The 22076-nt window shown below is 39.0% G+C and overlaps 1 protein-coding gene across 4 annotated transcripts in view; it reads right to left on the bottom strand.

Moving 5' to 3' along the window:
* Positions 1 to 22076, bottom strand: part of LOC102225431 (coiled-coil domain-containing protein 85A-like) — a 72282-nt gene that overhangs the window by 29033 nt on the left and 21173 nt on the right. For 2 of the 4 annotated variants that reach the window (XM_023333287.1, XM_014476049.2), the window contains exons 3-4: positions 8994 to 9051; positions 4315 to 5406 (exon numbers count right to left, since the gene is read on the bottom strand). The exons of 1 other annotated variant lie outside the window; for it this stretch is intronic. In XM_023333287.1, coding sequence (XP_023189055.1) covers positions 5401 to 5406; positions 8994 to 9051 — 64 coding nt within the window. In that variant the 3' untranslated portion in view covers positions 4315 to 5400. Of the gene's footprint in view, positions 1 to 4314; positions 5407 to 8993; positions 9052 to 22076 lie in introns of those variants that run through there. One more of the 4 variants, XM_023333288.1, reaches the window with a different exon arrangement.

Here is a 22076-nt window from a genome sequence, read left to right as displayed (position 1 = left end):
AATAGCCAAAGCCGTCTGCGAAAAGAAGGCTGCAGGCACGCTGTCTGACAGCAAATATGATTGTTAGAATATGTGGGTAAATAAATAAAGGTATTACTAGTGAAGTGGGAAGTTTTGATATGATGATAAAAACGCAAGTTTTATATATATATTTTTCAAGAATATGTTCTCTCAGTGCTATGATGGATTATAATTCATCTGCACTAAAGTTGTGAGAATGTGTTAGAATAATATTCATCATTAACTCTGTCTGTCCGTCCATCCATCCATCCATCCATCCATCCATCCATCCATCATCTAACACACCTATCCTTGCAGGGGAGCTGGTGCTTAGAGGTGGGGCACGCCCTGAACAGGTTGCCAGTCCATCGCAGATTCAAGCTGAATGTTGGATAATAATAAATCTTGTTTATCATAAAGAGTGTGAGGACCCAAATAAAGAAAGTTAGGCATGAAGAACAAAGCTGCTGCAAAAGTGAAGCTTTCTAAAACAAGTCCAACATCCAGATCCAAAAGTCAAACACAGAAGACTTAAAGCAAACTGGAGACACATCAGTGTGAATCTAATGGGAGGCGTCATCAATCTGATCCCCACGGACAGGTGAGGCATAAGTGATTGGCCCATACATGGAAGGACTGAACCTGCAATGTAGGCAGGAAAGCATCACCCAAAGCTGGGGTGAGAGTTTAGCCTATAACCCTAAGCTCTTATGAAATAATTTTTTTTTTATCAGAGTTACATACTGCAGTTTTAAATGCACTCCTGTTCTTGTTACATTACAAGAACTGAACATTTCCACTGTAGATCTCGTCTGCTTCAGAAGATTTAACACTTCAAGTCAGTGTCAGATGAGTTTCATATATCTTCTTTTCCAGATAAGAAATGTGCACAGTGCTAATGACAGATCTGTTATCTCTCTTGGCCATTAGCTTTAGTGTGAAGTAATTAGAAGATGTAATTAACTCCAGTTGTTTTGTGGTCTAGTCACCAGAGTGTAAGATATATATGCATTGAACTGATTGCTACATATTATCTGGCTGGAATTTAGACTTTGTGAGGAAGCAAATGTTCCTGATGCCATTTTCCCAGACAGCACAGACATTTTATTTCTTTTCTCTCTCTTTTTTTTTGCCTTTGTTCTTTCCATAACATGAAGTTACCAAGAACTTAGTAACTTCATGAGTCCACAGTAATGTGAAACAAAATTAACAAATTGCCTCGGGATCTTACACATGCATGCACTTATTCAAATTAGTGTTGCTCTTTATGACTGCTCAAAGCTCTTTGTGTGCTCTAACTGCAGCTTCTCCTCCGCAGAATAAAAGGATTATTGTTTCAGTTTACCTGTGGCAGCAGGAAAAGTAGAAACTTACAAAGTTCTTTGACTGTGAGAAAATGTAAGGGTTTCATGTTTTAGTTAGTCTTGAGCTGTTGCACCAAACAGTGCAATTTGTTTAATATGTCGGCTGTGTGAACATGTCAACCCATTTGTGCTTTTTCAGTCAGCGAATTACTATTTTTGTTTATGTAGAATTTTTAAAGACATAAATAAAAATAATAATTTTTACTTCCACTCTCTTTGCACGTCATGGCTGTAATGGGGTCAGGATGTTATTGGTCTTGCTCGAAATGCCTCCAGCTATGCACGGCTTATCAACATATGGATTGTAAAAAGCTCAACGGCTTTTCTACAAAAATGACACCAAATCAGACTTTGGTTCTATTCTTTGGTGTCATGGTTGCAGGAAGGATGCACATGTGAGGCGAGTTATTCAAGTGAAGAACAGAACCACAAGAGGAGACGAACCATCTGGGAAACGGGAGCGATCACAAGAGGTCCCAGCACCAACTGAGGAGAAAGAAGGCAGATCAGTAGTGGAGAAGGTGATTGGGGGAGCAAGGAGTGGGTAAATGACTAAGGTGCGAGTAACTGCTGAATCAAAACTCTGAAAACTGGGGGAATTTGGCTGGGGACAAAGAATAAACACAAACAGGAAATCTTGGGATCAGGGGGGAAAACTAAAACTACAAAATGCACATGGAGTGAATAACTCCATGACATGAATCCACTAAGATACAGAACAAACAAAATTTCAAAGTTCCACTCGAAATAATCATGACATTTATTTATTGAGAATGTTGTGCTCGATCTTGTGTTGATCAGCTGGTTATGCCAGTAGACCAGCTGAATGTCATGTCTACTGGCTGGTGGATTACTGTTATCATGCAGCTGCAGTACGGTTATGCTCCGCTGTGGCCCTCGCCGTCGTCTCTTTGCTTTACCAGCTGACAGATTTGGTGTTCGCAGATTTAGCCTCGCAGCTTCTGGGTATGCAGATGGGGAGGATTGACCTCCTCCGACCTTGGACGAGTGCCCCGGAGGAGGATGGTGGCGACCTCGGGATGGGCAAAAATGTGCTGCATTGCAGCAGAGCAGCTCCGGGTGCTGCATGCTTTCACCCATACACACATAAACAAACACGCAAAGATGCAGCGTTACTTCGTGGAGTAGCACAGCATGCTCAGATGTACACAAATCAATATAACCACTCACACTCTGTCTTCCTGGGCAAACAGGGAGAGGCGTGTCGTGGATCTGCTACTGCTGTATCACTGGGTGAAATGCACACACCACCTAAATGACCGTGCATGTCGTGTTCACTTATTTCCAAGCATTTCCCGTTCCGCTTCCCTCATTTATGCACAAATAATCGCACAAAAGTAATAATACACAATTTGCAAAAATAAACGCACTCAGAGGACAACAATAAAAATACATAAGCTGGTAGAAAATTTGACAGATTCTAAACATGTGTTAAGGTTCATCTGTGCACCATTCAGGCTGCAACTACACAGCCATGAACACCCCAGCCAGTTTTCAGTAAGCAAATGACTCTATGCCAACAGTCACTACAGGTCTCCTAGTCAGCTCAGCAGGGCAACCACAGGGGTCCAACATGTCACAGCAGAGTGGAGATGTGTAACTTAAGCACCAGCACAGCTCAGCACCTCATTAAACAGTTTTTTTTTTCTGGGACCAATAAAAAAATCCCTACACACAGTTTTATCACCTTGATGTGTCAAACAAACTTCGAGCATGGGGATATTTAGATGAAGTCTGAGGAAAGTGAACAGCTGCCCAGAGCAGTGAGGCACTATATTTTTACCTCTTGGGGAGCAGTTTGAGGGTTATTCTGTGGATCACTGGCAATAAATTCAGTAAAAATAAAAACAATTTATAAAAGAGGTCTTCTTTTCTGCTGGGAAAATCTTGGGTCCTACCACACATGTGGATGTTACGTTGACATTTAAATTCAACCTAAGCCGTGTTGGCCTGTAGACCCAGTCATGGAAGCATGAAGACCCCTTTCAGTCAGATAATATATCCTGCAACAAAGCCCTAGTCATAATTCAGATATACAGCTATTGGCCCAAAATCACTATATATACATCATGCAATGTTAGATTTTATGCTATTTTCATGCAAACAGGAAGTCTGTTTCTGATAGGTATGGGTGGGTGTGGACAGGGTCTTCTGTAGGACTTGTCTGGCCCCCCGTTATGGCCCCTGAACTGAAGAGGTAATAGTAATTCAGTTTCTTACGATGACATGTATTGGCACAGAAACTGTAGGTCATTGATCTCTTGGACAAATTTTATTCCCCATTTCTACTTTAACAGTGAATTAAAAATTAAACTATTACACTTTTAGCTTCACAGTTTTCATCTGCTAGATTGGGGCTCTGCAACCTGCGGCTCCAAAGCAGCAAGCATCTCTTTGGCTCACTTAATGTAATAAACAATGAAATATTGTTTCATTCTTTTGCTCTGTGCCCCCAACACATATTTATATCCTTCCAAATGACCAATGGAAAACTGATTCTTTATAACTGTTAGCTAAGTTTTTGCACGTCGCTTCAGTTATTTTGTTGATTTATTTTGGGTAATGTGCTCCAAGTATTTGAGGTTGGAAGGCCTCCTAGCCATCACAATAAACTTTAGCTTCTTTCATAGATTGTCTGTCAAATTCAAGTCAGGACTCTGACTGGGCCAATTTAAAACATTAATATAACTTCTAAAAAACATCTTGGTAAAATAAAAATTGCATCTAAATCTGTCACAGGGATAAACAATATTGGATGTCCACTACTGTATCTAACAATCTAACCTGGAAACCCCAAATATACCGGCACCATAGCTGGACATGCTTACTTCAAGTCCATCTGCTAAAAAACAGCATTGCTGTGATAGAAAAACACAAGCACACGATGCACTTTTAGATAAACACTGCTGTTTATTATTTATTATACCATACGCATTTTCATATTATAGTTCTAATACAAGTAAGTCAAAAATAATAATCATAATATATTTGTATATAGAGATATATAGAAAACTAATCCAATAATCTACTTTTTACTTGGACGTCACTTCCTTGTAAAAAACAAACAAACAAAAAAAACAATATGGACAACATATCACCTTCCACCCAGCTTCAATATAGGCGCTTTAAGGGAACATAAGATAATACAAAAAAGAAAAATTACACCTGATCATTGCATTTTGTAGAACTAGAACATCTGTCAGCAGCTAGTAATGTTGACCATCTTGGTTTAAGACACAGGAAGAGTTGTTTTTTTTTTGTTGATTTTTTGCAAGGTTATCTTTGAGAAAAAAAATGTTTTTTTACATTTACTTGAAATAGCCAGAGTGGTGATGTTTTTACTAGGAATGATGGCGGCCATGTGATCGTCTGGATTCGGAGACTGAGATTTAGAACATTAGATTATAGCAGTCTCATTACACATGTTGAAGATAATAAATCGTCAAAGATTAGGTAGAGGACAGAGAAAGCAGGGGGGGTGGGAAAGAGCAAAGAGTGTGGGAAAAGAATTGACTTAAATAACAAAGAATTGAAAGTTTTCTGTGCTTCCCCAATCATGATCTACTTTTGTAAACAGAGGATAGCAGCACAAAAAGTGCAATGTCCTCAATCTCCTCTCCAATCCCCATCCAACCTCCCTGTGCTCTCTCCAGGAGTTAGTGAAACCGCAGCTGGCACTGAGAGATATCCTCGCTGATCCATTTAACCATGGCAGGCCTCATGAGTCTTCCAAATCATCATTAGCATTCTCATCAAAAACAGAAAAAGGAAAAAAAAACCTTCTCACTCCACATCCCGTTCAAACTCCTGATATGTAGAAATGGAAAAATGGAGGCAGGCTGTTTTAAGGGCTGTGCACATGGAAGAGGTCTGGGACTACAGATGGTTCGGAGCCATGGAGGGTGGCTTCCAGAGGCCCTGAAGTCTGTCAAGCCCAGAGTCACGGGAGGGCTGCCCCACTACCACCCCTCTTTCTTTGGTGAGGCGTGGGTGGTCAAGTTGTCAAGAGGAGGCATCAAAGCTGTACAAGAAAAAAGACAAAGAGGAAAAATGTGTTTTTAACCGAAACCGTTTCTGAGTTGATCTAATAAACCCAAAAGCAAGCAATAACATATGAGAGCAGCACTATGGTTTTCACGTTTTTAAAACCACAAACTGTATTTAAGTGTACTGTATTGGTATTTTATGTGATAGACCAACAACATAAATCAAATAAGTGTGAAAATGAACATTTTAGTAAGTAAATCTAGCTGCTTTGAGAAGGCTTATGGGGTTTGTTAGAGAATATTAGTGAACAATCAGCAACATTAAGACCAAGGAACACAGCAGACAGGTCAGTGATGAGCTGAAAAAATGTTTAAAGGTTAGGGGTAGACATAGCTACATATGTCCATCCATCCACCCATCCATCTATCATTTGCCTGGCGTGGAGTCATGGGGGCAGCAGACTAAGCAGAGAGGCTGTGACGTCTCTTAGCTCCTCTGGGGGAATCCCAAGGTGTTCCCTGCCAGTCAGGAAACATTGTCCCTCCAGTGTGTCCTGTGTCTTCCTCTGGGTCTCCTGAACACCGCACCAGGGAGGCGTTCTTAACCAGATGCCCGAGCTAACCTCTACAGGCTCCTCTCAATGTAGAGAAGCAGCAGCTCTACACTGACTCACACCCAGATGACAAAAAACTTTAACCTATCTTATGGAGAGCCCAGGAACTCATTTTATCCGCTTGTATCCGCAATCTTGTTCTTTTGGTCACTACCCAAAGTTTGTCTCCATAGTTCAGCATAGAGACCTTCGCCTTTTGAATCAGTTCTCTCTTCACTACGACAGATTTAGTTGTCTACTTCTATTTACCGGACTTCCAGCACACACATTTCTGCCAACTTTAAAAATCAGCTGTGGCTTAATTATAGGTTGCAGAAGTTCAGGATATTTGTTGGGTGAACGTTTTGTGGTGATACTTACAAAACGTTGTAAGTACCCTGCAGTACTTACAACATATTTATAAGTCAACCAGCCTGTGCAAGAATCCTTGCACAGGCTGGGACCTTGCATAGCCCCATGTTTTGTTGACCAACGGTGACTGGTATTAGAACAGTACTAGTTTGGTTGTGCTGTTCTGCTTATGTTTCACTTTTCATACTCGGGTGAAAAATAATAAGAGTACTAACAGATTCCCAGAATATTTTTATTTTACTGCAACAAATCAGGTGAGATGGATAATGGAATGAATGGAACTGTTTCTCTACACATAAATGGAAGAATGTGAAAAATGTGATTTTTAATTTGACTGATGCTTGCAAGACATTATTTATTGGATGCTTGTGTATTTGCCCATTAATGCTCAATGAGTGCATTTAAATGCAGTGTTAATCATATGTTATTCCACCCTAATTCTAGCAGACTGTAATCACTAGTGACGTCTGACTTGTTATAGCACGAGAAGCCATCATGAAACTGAGCTAGTTAATTGTAATTAAGCTATCATTAATGCTGCTAGAGATAAAAAAGGACAAAAAGGCCATAATCATGGCCTTACTTGCTGGGTAGTTTGCTCATCAAAACCCAACTCAGCTGGCTCAGAGTCCTCTATTTAACCCAATAATACATCACAATCTTTTTCTTTAGTATCTATGCCACCTGATCCCAGCTTGTTCAACAAAGTTGTGCACTACACATATATTGAAAGTGAACTTACACATAAAAGCTGAAAGATTCTGCACAATTGTGTACGTGTATTTTTTCAGGTCAATGCTTCTTTTAGAAATCAATAGATCACATTGAAAGGTCAGCAGGAGAATCAGGCTTGTCCATCCCAGAAAGGTCCATATAGATGATATTCAGCTGCATTGCACTCGCCTCTTGAAAGTTCAACAAAATGCAATACTTGGAATCCCAACTACTTGCAGTCCTGCATGCACAGACTATATTGATTTAAAAAATGTTATAGTAATAGTACTGCCATATTATCCAGACTATAAGTCACTCCGGACTACAAGTTGCATCAGCCGAAAAATGCAGCGTGAAGAAAAAATAATATATACAGTATGTCACACTGAAGTACACATCACATTCATTTAGAAATTGTCCAACGTGAGGGGACGATCCTCATCCATAGGACTGATATGATCCGGTGACACGTTTTCAGTTGCTTTTCAACAAACTGACGGAAACTGTCAATTTTGGCTTGTAAGTCAGCTGGCAGTTTCTGACGCACTGGTGTCCGTGTTCTAAATCAGGGTGGTTAGGAACGGCTCCGCTCCAACAGCAAAGTGCGAAGAACACCAGAGGTGCATGCAGGGTCGATCTGAGGTGAGGCGCTTGCATTGCATGAAGTGGCAAAACCTGCATAGTAATTCATTTTCATCTTCTTAGTGACTACCAAGGCGTGGAGATGTGAGCCTCAGCAGGTGCTGTAGTAGTTTCGAAAGATAACACCGACCGATAGACTCAGCTATCTATGTTCTACGGTAGGAAAATCTGATAAGGTATCACAGACCATCAGAGAATCTGCAGTATGTTCTTATAGCATCCATCTGTGGAGTTGTTCCTCAAGCTGTGGCCCTCCTGCTTCTAGTCTGTAATTAGTTTTCCTCATGGCTGCAGACAGTAATGTTTAATCCTTGGCTCATGTCAAAAAGTATGAATTAACATCAAACAAATATACATAATTTGCACCTGACTATAAGTTGCAAGACCAGCCAAACTATGAAAAAAAGTAAAAAAGTTCAACTTATAGTCTGGAAAATGCGGCATATAGAATAAAAACTAACATTCTCAGCTTCGTCGCCTTTTGTGCTCCTGACAGAATGTTTTGTGGCTGCTCGCATCTGTTCAACGCTGCATCAGAGAGCTGAGGGGTGACCAGGGCCAGACTTCAGCCTGCAGTGTTAATGCATCCTTCTTACTTGTCTTCTAGCTAGCCACATACACAAAGTACATCATCTGACGTTTTTGTATGACACAAGAGGGAAAGGAACTGCACTGCGGTGGCATATTGTTATGTTTAAGCATTTCCCAATAGAAGCGGCAAGGAATGTCCGCTGCTCACTACAGGCAGGTACGCCGTGTTTGTCAGTCATCAAATATTAACAGAGCCATATCAGCCTCACACTGAGGCCTGATTGAAGATGTACAATGACACACAGAGGCAGAACAGGGTCACCTCTAACGCTATCGTCCCAGTAAACTCCCTGATTCCACCTGAGAAAGCATAGGAACTGATGCAGTCGAGAAACACTTAGATTGACATCATATTTAATCAGGACCAGAATTATATGTTTGTTTATTTCTCAATGATTCCTATGAGAATCATATGGCAAATACTGCCATATGTTATGCCTCTCTCACCAAGAGATTTTTATTACTTCATGTTAATCCTGCTAATGTAAACCCCTCCAACCTAGTCTGAATAGATTTCAACACAGGAGTTAAAATCAGAGAGCCACTCTGAATGGTGAAGCAGAATAATGGGAGCTAATTACAGGATTATGAACCCTTCTCGTAAAAACTGACAATGCCCTTCACTGGCTTTTCATCTTCTTGCCGAGTCCCTAATTAACACAAAGGCGGTCCATAGAAAAAAAAGCATAATAATGTGCAGAGTGGTTTACCTGTCCCATAGCTTGACATTTCTGCAGTTGTTGGTGCAGCAGCCTGCTGATATCAGAGCTGTGGTAGAAAAAAGGAGACACAGAGGAGGAGACAAGTCTTAAACGTGTTCTTCTGACAAGTAAAGAGGGGCTCATTAATTTAGAGCTGACGTCTGTTTGTTTAGACTGCCAAAGCATGGGGAAATGACTCATAAATAAAACACTTTGATTGACAAGTCGTTCTTGCTGTCATTTAAAATGTATGTCAAAAATAGAACTGGGAAAACTGCGGTCTCTCTTTTTAATCCACACAGACACAAAGCAAACCAAACATAAAGAGAAAGAGCCTGAACAGCACAGTAGGGTACTTTGGAAATCGCCCAAGTCCTCTTTGATCATTCAGAGATGACTTGTGTAAGGGATGTGGTGATTTCTGGTTAAAGTTCGTGTCTTTTGTGATAACTGTTCCTGTGCTTTAAACTTGTTTTTCTGACAAGTCATAGACAATAAGGAGGTTTCTCTATTGCAACATTTTGAAGAACACTGTGATGGACTGCCAAGCCATCCATAGTGTGCCGCCTACCACAACTTTGCACAGAGAGATAAGTTAGTATAGGAAAGTGGGATGGATGGAGAGATGGATGGACGGACGTGGTCCATACTCTCTGTCTAGACCAAGATTTAGCATTGTAAGACAAAAAAAGTCCAAAACATCTAAGCCTAGCTATAATCTCATAAAACCTCATAACACCATGCCTACAGTGAAACATAGTGGTGGCAGCATCATAATCTGAGGTTTGTTATGAACAATACCAAACACCAGTCAGTTATGACACAAAACTTCTATGTGTCTGACTTTTACCCAAAAAAAAAGGAAAATCTTGATATGATGTAACATAATAAAGCATCTGACAAAAATCTGTGAAGTTTTATAAAAAGGGCTGTGGAAGAAAAAATTTCCTCCCAATCTGATAGTTTTTGAGACTTTTTGCAAGATGGAGTAATCTTGTCAAGATGTGTGATGCTGATAGACTCTTGACAAAAAAGAATTGATGCAGAGGTGCTATTACAGCTGCTTTATTAATTTTTCAGTTAAAATTGTCATGATTTATATCACAGTAAAGCTGGAAAACATTTTATTTTCTTCTTTATTTGTTTAAGACTCAAAAAGCTGGGATTTTGACATAGCCGTGTAAAGTTATTGTGTCGTTCGGATCCAATAGCAACTCTTAACATGACTACATAAATGAGTAAATATAAATTCAGAATGGCGTGTTTGATGTCAGCTGGGACAAACTTGCATCAACCATAAGAGACCACTGGAATCTAATAGAAATGTGAGACATCAGAACGTCCTCCGCAGCAAAGCTGCAACAAGACAATAAGAAACATGTTGGTCTTGGCGGACATTAATTCCCGTCCTCTGGTTCCTTCCCTGCAAATTTCATTACTCAAGACAACAGAGAAAAATACAAAAGATAAATGATGAGTGGACGAATTTTGGTTCAAAAAAATTTCAGCTTTCTCAACAGTCTTTGAATAATTTATCTAATATTGTTGAAATTGTCTCTAATTTAGGGGTTTTTCCATTTATATTTTCAGGCTAATTTGGAAGAAAGCAAATCGATATTCCCAACGCCACATTCCTTTGCCTCTAACCCTGCTAATTTCAGTCTGAGTGTAGCAGCAGTGCATACATAACTGGTGCACCTGAGCTAAATGGGAATCTCTTCAGGCACACACCCACACAGATTGATTTATATGAACCTTAATCACGGCTGACAAAGGGGACAGACAGTGAGATAAAGCAATCACTTTGCAGAATGAGTGATGGTCTGCAGCCTTATGCAGTAAAAGTTAAGTCACGCTGTCACGCAGTGATAGATGTAAATGCTACTCCTTCAACTTTAGCTTCTCTAAACAGAAGGCAGTGCCTTGACTCTGTCTGACATCTGTGACCCAAGACTGCTGCCCTGCTTTATTTCTGTCCCTCAGAAAAATGGTGCTGTCAAACCAAGTTCTGTGAACCGAAACTTTTACAGCACAGGATGCAGCCTCCATTGCATTTCCATACTTTAGTAGCCCCCCTAATCTGCAGAGCAAATGGCATTGCCTCAAGCACTCTAACTTTTAAAAAGATGTCGCCTCTATTTGTCTCCTTCGTCCTTCAAAATTCTTTTATCCTCACCGCCTTGCTTAATATTTTTTTTCCCTCTCAGACAACAATCTCCGTCTCCCCAGGAGTCCATAATCATGTTTTCAGCACATTTCCTCTCCTCGGCCAGGGCAACATCTTACATTAAAGATTCATAACACTTTTGTGACAGCCACATTGTGCCAAAGACCTAAAAAAACACTTCCATTGTTTATTTTCTGCCTCTTTCCCCTTCACATTATTTATTTTTGCAAAAAATAAATAAATAAATAAAAATAAAGAAGGGAATGAGGGAAGATGGTACAAATACTGAAAAACAAAAACATGCTTACTTACAGTAAGCTGAAGGGTATTTTCATATGGAGGTCAGGGTGAGTGGAATGAGGCTGATTTGATCTTTTAAGCGGTGATGGAAAAAAACCCTCATGCTATTGTTTTCTTTTCTAAAACAGAATTGCATTTTGGATGGTGCAGTGGCTCTAAAACTATTCATGACTGATAAATTGTTAGTTTTTGTCATGTAATAAATTTAGATCTTTTTACACCTTTACTCTAAACAATTTTACTGAAAGAAAATCAAAATAAAGACATAAATCATGGATGTGTGCTGCATATCCATCCTTCAACTAATACCTCAAACATACAGTTTCAGCTTTTAGTTATCTGGAGTTTCCATCTGCCATCAGTTGAGCTAAAACTAATTAATCTGGCATAAAGTTCTGGAAGATTTTTTTCTGAAATTTGCTGGTTTTCATTAAAGCTGAAACTACATTTTACAGAAAGGTTAGAAAGTATCCAAAAGTTATCAGTCAGAAAATGGGAACAAACATCACTGTTACACTGTTACAGACATGTTGTGGCACAGCAAAGATTGTTGTCAATAACCTCAGAAAATATTGCATGACGGTAGTTTGAAAAGCTTGACTTCTCTCCAAAATGTATGAGCAAGATTGAAAGTGGTTAGGGAGGCTGCCAAGAGGCCGAGATTAACACTGAAGGAGCTGCAGGAATTTATGGTTCGTATTCACTGTGTTTTACATGCGATAACAGTCTCTTGTATTCACCATACCTGTGTATAAAGGAGTGAAGTTGGTGGTTGGATTAATTGTCTTTCAAGGATATAATCAATGTTAGTTTAAAAGTGCACCCAATTATTCTCTCCAATGGGTTTGACACAAGCGGGCACGATGAACGACGGCAAAAGGCACAAGTTTTACGCTTTTATGCATTGCTAGCCCACATGCACAAATTTTGATGGTCGATTGGCACAACTTATGAACTGAATGAACAGGGAGCGATGTTGTCTCCCACGTGTCAAGCCCAAACTGATTGGCTTTTTAGCTACATTGTAAAAGACTTCTGTCACTTTATATGGAAATAATTTTAATTCTGTTTTTTATGGTCTCATTTTCTTTACTTCACTGTCATCTAGCAAGTAACAGTGGTGTTTTATGCATGAAACCAATATATTGACTGTGTATCAGTTTTGCTCCCAAGCTAAAATGTAAATTGGCTCTACAGTCTATAATTCTAAAAACCAAAAAGGTTTATACCCCTGGCAGATATTCATTCATCAAGATGTTTTTTCGTGACAAAAAGTTCTGCTGTCTTAGAAGAAAAAAATTTAAAAATCTCTGGTAGTGAGCTGTAAGTCTTTGAGGTTGGAAAGGCTCCTTGCCATCCCCCTAATCTTTAGTTCCCTCTACTGATTTTCTATCAGGTTCCAGTCGGGATCCTGTGGGTCCTTTCACAATGTTAATATACTTCCAGCCAAAAGACACATGTTGGTATACTAGCATTAGTACACCCTTTTGCTCAAAACTGGTCTTAGTGACACCAGTCCAACATTTATTTCAACACAAACATAGTCAAACCCATATTTCTGTTGCCCGTTAGTTCTTGTCTGCAGTAAATTTCACACTTGGAATAGCTAAGTGACTACATGTCACTAAAAAGACAAACCAATTGTGTGAGTCTGTGTAAAGTGATGACTGTTTCTTGGCTTAACATGCACTCTTAACTCAAACTCACAGTCCAAATAATCTTTATGTGGTAGCATAGGAGGCAGTAGCTTCCTTTCAGCATAGGGACCATTACAGCTGTAGCACTGGCAGCATACATTTACCCTAATTCAAACATTATAATCCCAACAGCTACAAGGTGTAAATGTAGCTGAGCTATGGCAACTCCTACCTCTAATCTATATTTACTGCGTGTTTTCTGCTGACTCGCCAACATCGCTTTTGTGAGCTATTATCTTACAGTGTTCTCCAACGGACTGCAAAGTGACTATTAGGTTTTTGTTAAAAACAAAATAAGCAATATATCGATTCTTGCTGGTTACATGCTGCAAAAATGGCAATGTCACTGTTTTTCTCACAAAGTTTTGCTGACCTGACCTGGACTTTCAGGGAACTCTGGATCTGGTTTGCATGAACTTTGTAAAACAAATTGGGTTACATGACAACATGATCTGGATTCCATAGAGGGAGCAAGTACATTATGCAGGGTTTTTTTGTGCGATGGAAAAAAGAGGCAAGCATCTTTATTTAATAAAAGTACACAACCTCTGCTGAGCTTTGTGGATACTATATAGGTATTTATATTTTATTATTATGCCTTTCACCCCTCTGCTCTCACCGCTGCATGTAGAAAAGGCTTTGGCATATTTCTTGTATTATCTCTCTTTCCCTGTTAACTTTCTCCACCACCTCTCTTCCTTTCCCTTTCTTTTCTATTTCGTCTCGGTGTCCATTAAATCAACTTCTAATATTGCTATTTCTTTTTTATATATATAATTATCAAATCTAGCATTGTAGCCATACAATGCATTGTTCCACTTGAGAAAATAAATATGTTAGATTTCTTTCTGGTACTCAGACAACAATTCTGATTGCTATTCTGCTGGACAGGCCATGGAGAGAGAAGGAAGGATGGGAGGAAGGAAGGAAAGAAGGAAGGAATCACAACAGAAATATGGGAACAAATATTGAACAAAATAAAAGATTTTTTAACAGCAGAAATGTCAGCCTTGTAAATCTATACGCCATTTCTGTTACCTGACTCTAAAGAACGCAATTACTGCAGCAGCTTTAAGGTGATTCAGTATTGAATCATTTGACATTTAAGTGTTATTGCACAGGGGTGAACTCCTTCTGATGCATGCTGGATCTCTAAGTGTTGGGTGACCCTGTGGTCACGTCGGAGCAAAAAATAGGCCAGTGCCTGCAACGCGGTATGATTCGCTCCAGATAGTCTTTGGAGACATGTCGGCAGGGCCTGTCATCACCTTCTTGTACGGATGTCCAGAGCAGTTTTAGATAGTCTGTGTATTTTTGCCTCACTGCATCAGTGTGTGAGTCAGCAGAGCAAGATCCAATTCTATGACATTTAACAATATACATCTGCAGTACACTAAAGCAAAAGGGAACAGTTAGACCATAAAGACCCTAAATGAAGCATTTAGCTGTAGTAACAGAAATGGTTCGTACTGAGGCTCATATGCCAACAATTACCCAACCACTAGGGGGCGTTTATAGAGGGCATATTTCTTTAACTTCACATTTAGTCAAATACACTCTGTGATTTTCAATACACCACTGTACATTGTAGCCCGAATTTATTGATACACCTGAATTTAACAGTAAATTTACTTTTTAATTCCACCGTGTTTCTTCTGACTAGGAGTAACTTTCATGTTTTGGAGGGGGGCCAACTTGAATCTAATAAAAAATCTGTGGAGGATAGGGCGATGACAAGCTCTTCATCATAGTTATTCTTTGACAGATGTTCAGTGAGAAACTTTCTTCAAGGAGAGTCATAAACTGGATGAACATGCAGACCCCTTGGATGGCATTTGTTGATTTAGTTATGGGCACAGTGTTAAAACCAAAATTGGATTTATTAGGATATGAGAGCTGTGTAGAGGAAAGAGGAGTTTGGTGCAGGTCAGAGAGAGAAGTCAGCAGATAATATGATTATTCCAGAATAATGTGGGTGCTAAGCTCCTTATATTCCACCTCTGTACAACAGAGCTCTGGAGAAAGGCTCTAAATTTTCCCACAAAGAGAACTGATAGATTGGCTGGGGACATGCTGCTCCCATACTGAATAAATCACTGATAGGAATCCTTTCAGCATCTTTAGTGCCGCAGCAGTTATTAACTCTTTGCAACTTATAATCTCAAAGTTTATAAAGAAAGTTCAATGCAATTTTAAAGCTACTCCCTAGACCTGTCTTTAATAAATTAATCAAACATACTTTAAGTTTTCCACCAACAGAACATGTCAGGGTCAGCATTGCTGAATTTCTTTTTTATAGTAATTTTTTAAATATTTTTTTTCTCAAGAAAGAAATCTATTGTCCCTAAGCAAGTCTTTACAAACAAGATTTCTTTTGAGCAATTCAATTTGGGATTTTCTTGCTTTTCTTTCTTTTTTTTTGATTAACCAAATTTCTTCTCCAAAGGGTTTATTTGTGCTCCGTGTGGCTGCATTAAAGCATGTGAGCAAAATGGATTTCAGCAAATATTACAAACATTGAAACAACTTATAAAGAGCAAGAGCAGCAACTTGAATGGCCGGGTTTCAATATTAGAGATTTTCAGCAATTATTTCAATAATATCTATTCAGGAGGATGCAAAAATAATGCAATACACCTGTTGCTTAAGCTTTGTCATCTTAAGCCTAACCCTAATAACCCTAATAATAACCCTAATAAATACAAAAGTATTTATTAGGGTTGTTCCAAAAGAAATGACTGATTCTCATTTACTGCGATTCAGAATCAAAATAAATGTCAAAAAATTGGCTCCCAGCCTCCATTTTGTAACTATGCAGGAGGTCCTGACGTCACTACATATCCGGTACTGTAATGCATTCATGCTCAGAAAGTCAAGTACAACACAAATGCTTCAGAATCTACACAGAAATTCGACAAAAGCCACCGATCCACCAAAATGTTTACTCAGATTAGTTTGAATCTTCTCTTACATTTCAAATCTATACTTGATAATCCTGCTCAATAGTATCTTTATACATTTTGTCAACTAAACCCCACGTTTGTAGTTAAAAAAAAAAAAGTATTTGAAAAGTCAACTGAACCAGTGATTAAATTGGGATAAATGTCTGAATCAAATCTGAACACAAACACAGGAACCAGCTCACCCACGGCGATCCTCACCTCCCTGTACTCTTTGATGTGCCTCTTTCTCCTTGCCTCTCCCTCCTCTCTCAATTTACAGAATCGATACAAGGTAATTTCACATGGCCATTCACTAAGATCGTCTAAAAATCAGCTACATAAATTATTCAGGCTGCCTGTGCAGGCAAGCCCATGGAGATGCACAGTAGTTCAGTGACCTACCGGTAAGCTGGCATTCATTCAGACAATCAGAAAGTCAGTTTGTCAGGATGATGCTGAAAGTCGGTCAAGCTACTTTGCTTAATGTTTTGTAGGTCGCAGCAGTTGGATGTACAGTATGTCCAATCCGGGATGCAAGCAAATAAGCCAGGAGATCTAGAAGTAAGACTCGTTGTATATCATATATTTCTCCAGGCGTGGCAGAATTCTCAACTTAGAGAATAATCCTGCAACTGAAAAGACAAACTGAAACAACCACATAAGCGAATTGCAAAAGCATTCAAATTTCATAACTTTGCTGTTCATATGGTGTGTCCTAAAATTCTGCACCAGGTTACAAAAACACAAAGTATGTACAGATGTAACTCAGCAGTCAAAACCTCTCACAGGGTAGAATAGCAAAAAAAATATCACGGATCCACATCTTAAACAACATCAAAAGTTAATCACTTCTAAGGGAGCGTGCCACTCTGCTGTTAAAATCTTAATGCAAATTTCCCCATTCATTTTTAAAGAGTCCTTAAGATAAACAAACATGCTATCCCAATGAAAGGCACATCAACTCAAGTCACATGCATACCAAAATGGGACCATTCCTACTTTCTCCTGGCTTCACCTTTGGAATTATTAGTTTTGGTAGTTTGTCCAATAATCGCTAAAAAATGCAGAAAGAACAAAGAAGTCTGCTTAACCATACCTAAACCATCACATAATCTCCTCAATGAAGAAAACACAAATTGCGCACTTGCTAAACGCTGGTGGTTTAAAACATTCCCATTGCATCAAATCAGAACTGCAGCCCCATTCACACCAGACTAAGACCACAACACAAAACTAAAAATCAGCCAGAATATGGATCGTCTCTGCTTGCTCTTAAAGTTTTCAAACTGTTTTGATGGTGCACAAAACCGTCTGTGGTGAGGTCATAGTGTTTGTGATTCTGCTAATAGCATATCTTGGTCCTGGATGCTCCATGGACAAGCAGCAGTGACAACATATCCATGATATATGGCTCTACTTTATATGTTAGACTTTGTCATTAGAGAATTGACCTGTGGTCAAGTCTACATTCCCACACTGGATTGGCAATGTTTTATTGTAGTAGCAATTAATTTATTTAAGAGCTTTGGTATCAGATTTGCTGTCTGTATCCTGCCCTGCAATTGCTCAGGCAACACAAAGGACCAACAAGCTGAAATATAAAATCAGTGCAAACAAACCCAACTTCAAGGAAAGCTGACCACCCTCAGCCCTCTGCAAACCAAAGAGTTAGTTTTATGATGTGAGCCTGGTAGATTAGAGATCCCTATGCTGCCCTCACGATGTGTTGCTCTTACAAAGCTAGACAGCTAGCTAACACTTGAGTTGAAAATAATCCAGTCCTTGATAGTTTTCCTGTTTTATTTTGCAACTCTTTGCTGGTTTGTTTTTCTTTCCTTTTGTTTTCTTTTCCTTTATTTTCTTTTGTAAAACTGTAACAAAACACAAAAGTATACATCAGCTACAGATACACAAGACAACCAGGCAAACACGTGACTCCCAATTCTCTCCAATTAGCTAACGATGTAGCTTTAAATATTGTTTGGGAAACGTAAAACTTTTCTACAAAATATTACACAATGCTGGAATAACGATTGATAAAATGAACTTACAGACAAATAGTGTCCCAAGGAACAAACCAAGCGTACAGCTGGACGAGTTCTGCTTGACTGACCAAATTAAATATGTAAACAATGTCCAGTAGGTGTCAGTAAGGTTCCATAGTTTAACTTACAATTTACCCGCCAAATACTTAACAAAACATAATGATGGAGTCAGCACAATCCCAGCAGAGAAAAAGAGCACACTCCTCCAAATTGCATGTATCGAATGGTTGTCGATTGTTTATCAGGATACTGCAGGATAGTATCCGGCATAAGCGTACAGAGTGTGCTAAAAGATCATAAAAAGTGACACATCATGTCCTAATTTAAAGACAGATGAGAATAAAAGAGGGAGACAACTTAATTGAAATGTTTGGGTAAAGCAATTTATAAGGCTTCGGGACTCAATGACCCACCTAAGAGAAGCAAAGGTGAACACTTAGATGTGGACCAAAATCACTCCCAGGAAGCGTTGACAACTTATCCAGGAGGCGAGAAAAGAGACCAGAACAAGATCTAACATTGTATGTCTCACTTGTCTTAGTTTAGGTCAGAATTTAAGACTCAACAACAAGAAAAACTGGCCAAAAGTAACATCCATGGGAGAATGTTAAGGGTGAAAACCACTGCTAATCAAAAATAACATAAAGGCATGTCTTTCATTTTGAAAAAAAAAAAACACAAAACATTTCAGTGATTCCAACGAATTTGTCAAAAATACACTGTGAAAGAGAGACAAAAGTGGACCTTTTTGGTAGGTGTGCATTCCATTACATCTGGGTTAAAAGGTAAAGGTAATTTTATTTATATAGCACATTTTCAGCAACAAGGCAATACAAAGTGCTTTACAGGAATCAAAAGGAAATACAAACAAAATAACAAACCAAAGCACAGAGCAAAAGAAGAAAAATAATCTAATAATGTTGATCCAAGGTAAATTAACTAGATTCTCCTTTTCAGGGTTGCTAAATAAGTGTAAGTTAGTAAGTCATAAAACTATGACCACATGTCAGAAAAAACTCATCATAGACACGATGGTAGTGGTGTGATGGTCTTGTGTTTCTTTCATGACCTACCTGGCTTGCTGTAATTGATGAATGAATTCAACCAATGCTGAAGGAAAATGTGTCGTTAGTTTGTGAGCACTTGGGTTATGTAGCAGGACAATGATCCTCAGCACATGAGTAACTCCTGTTCTAAATGGCTCTTAAAATAAAGTGAAGCGCTCCAGCAAAACGCTTCAGTTAAACTGAGTTGATTTGGTGTGATATTACATTGCCAGTACGAAGAAGAGTGGGGAGTAATTCCTCCACATGATGTAAAAGACTTTATCACAAACCATTGATGTGTTAAGAAAAATGATTATTTTAGTGTTTAATACAGATAATCCACGACATGTGTAAAGGTATAGCCAACACTTTAATTTGGAACAGTTTCTGTTGAGCATTTGGGAATTCAGCTGAAGAAGCAGGCCGAAGCAGGGCCCTTTTGCCTCCCCCACACACAAAGCAATAAAATTTACATTCCGATAGAGCAGGAGACTCTTTGGCGCCTCTCCCCGTACCTGGCACGGCCCAAGACGAAGTGGTCCGCCCTTTTGCCTAGACAAAAACCAGACACCTTTGCCATAAGGAGGGGAGTTTCCGGGGTTCTCTGGGGGGCCGAAACAGGTCTCTGATTGGTCGAACAACAGAATGCCTTCTTTGCATATATTAAATAGGGAAACTCCTCTTTAGTTTAAAATTCCAGGTCAGCAAACGGACAGAGAGTTTTTTCCATCTTTTCTCCACGTGGGCGCCTTTGTCTGTCTTATGTGTTTCGTGTGTGTCTGTTTCCCCTTGTGTGTGTTTTTTTATTTTTATGAGAAAATGCATATCTCTGTTCCTCTGCAGCTTTGTTGTCGATTGCTTTGTCTGAGATTAAACTCTGTGATCTGTGACGTCAACACGCTTTGTTGTTGTTTCGTTTTAGCAGCACGCCGTCGCTGCACGTCGACCACGGAGAACGTCACTCGCCGATCCCGGGCAAAATTAAAAGAGGAAGAAGGAGCCAAACGTTTTGTCCAAAGCTAGCATTAAAATGATCCTCTTTTTTTAATAGATGGCAGTAGTTCCCACAACAGTTGTGACAGCCATTTATTAGCTTTGAGAGGCAATTACCTTTTTATAGAGGTTAGTTTGGACCGATTTTTTTCCCCTTAGTAAATTAAATCCTAATTTTAAAACTCCTTTTACTATTTGCTTGTGTATCATTTTGCTTTTTCACATATTTCAGCCTACTTTATGTTGTCAGTCAAGTTCCATTTAAGTAATTTCTAGATTGGAAAGGTCTGGCAATAAACAGGAAAGCAAAATAATAACTTGGCTAGCAAAACTGGAGCCAGCTCTCCAAAAAAAAAGTATTAATAAGTGTTCATTTATGATCTTATAAGGAGCTAACAATACAGTTAGCTTTTTTCCACCCCAATTGTTGAACTTGTTATCTGGAAACTTCATTTTTACATTTACTGATTGATTATCTGTGTCTAAAGTTTGGACATTGATCCGAAACATTTACGTGTGCGAACAAAGCAATAACTGATTTTTACGGTACTGTAAATGAGATGAAAAGGCTACAATGAACATAATGACAATGCTAGGAAGAAACAGCGACCCGAAGCCTCTGTGTCTGCAGTGAGGCTCAGAGAGTGACTGCAGCAGACTGTAGACAAAGGAGAGCACTAAACTCAATGAAACAGAGAGGAATAATTGATACCCTGCAGCTTGATTGAGCCTGTGAGGATTGTGTTTGTTTTTGCCCTTGTGATTGCAGGGTCATCAAAGACTGCGTTCAGGCAGTTGCATCGAACACGCACAGACAACTCAATTATATTTTGAGAGGTCCTCGGAGAAATTCATATTTACACATAGAGTAAGAAAAAAATAAAAATGTCTGAGCCAATTACAGATACATGTGATACGTCTTTAAACTCTTCCTTTGATGCCTATGTGCCCTGCGCTGCGGCTCCACATAACAGCAGCTTGTATTTTGCTACGTTTCTCTGAGGGAAAATTAAATATTTAGGTAGACACTTGCAAGATAAACTGCTGTTGTCCTATTTTAACGTGTCACTACCCATCCATCCTCGAGGCTGATGAATAATATAACACAGTGGGCAGAAAACAGTGAAGCATGCATGCGATCACATCTCAGATGTGCAAAGATGAAAGGAAAGATTTCATTGATAAATGCATTGGTAGACGCTTTAGGTTTAAGCATCCCACAATTCATTGCTGTACCGACTGACGCCGGGGTCCAAGTTTAATGTATTCTCCCAAAGGTTGTTAAACTTTGATGTCCAGGTTCGGGAACTGAAAAGATTTTTTTTTTTTTTACATGTTTGTAGATGTTTTTCCCTTCCTTATGAAAAAAAATATACATATATTTCCGCTATGCCATAAATAAAAGCCCCTTTTAGATATAGAAACACTGCAACACATTGAATCAGATATGAAAAATGTGCGTGCAGCCAACAGAACAACACAAAAGAATGCAGCAGCGAGGAAAGCTATCACAGTGTCAAGTGCTCATACATTTTCTAAACTAATAACAAGGTACATATATAGGAACTTATCCTGGTGGCAAAATATCACTGCTCGTTCTCCACACATAAAAGAAAACAAAACAGGGTTTTTTCGGAACCTTCATAACATAGTGCTTGAGACTGCTCGCAATTTCTCAAGTTAACACCACAACCTTCAATGTAGCCTACTTATCTTGAGCAACAACCATAATCTTACAGTGAGAGCTATGATGAAATGGCATAAAAATACATTTATTACACACAATGTCACCTCACAATAATAAAAATACACTTTAAAGAAAAAAAAAATCCAAATTAAAAACATAAAGAGATCGTGCAAATGCCTGTTTGAACAGTAGCGCGTTCAGCCAAAATTTAAAGA

Source organism: Xiphophorus maculatus, chromosome 5 (assembly GCF_002775205.1).
Source record: "Xiphophorus maculatus strain JP 163 A chromosome 5, X_maculatus-5.0-male, whole genome shotgun sequence".
Lineage (NCBI taxonomy): Eukaryota > Metazoa > Chordata > Actinopteri > Cyprinodontiformes > Poeciliidae > Xiphophorus > Xiphophorus maculatus.
The sequence above is the reverse complement of the archived record's forward strand: the minus strand, read 5'-3'. Positions and strand labels throughout refer to the sequence as shown.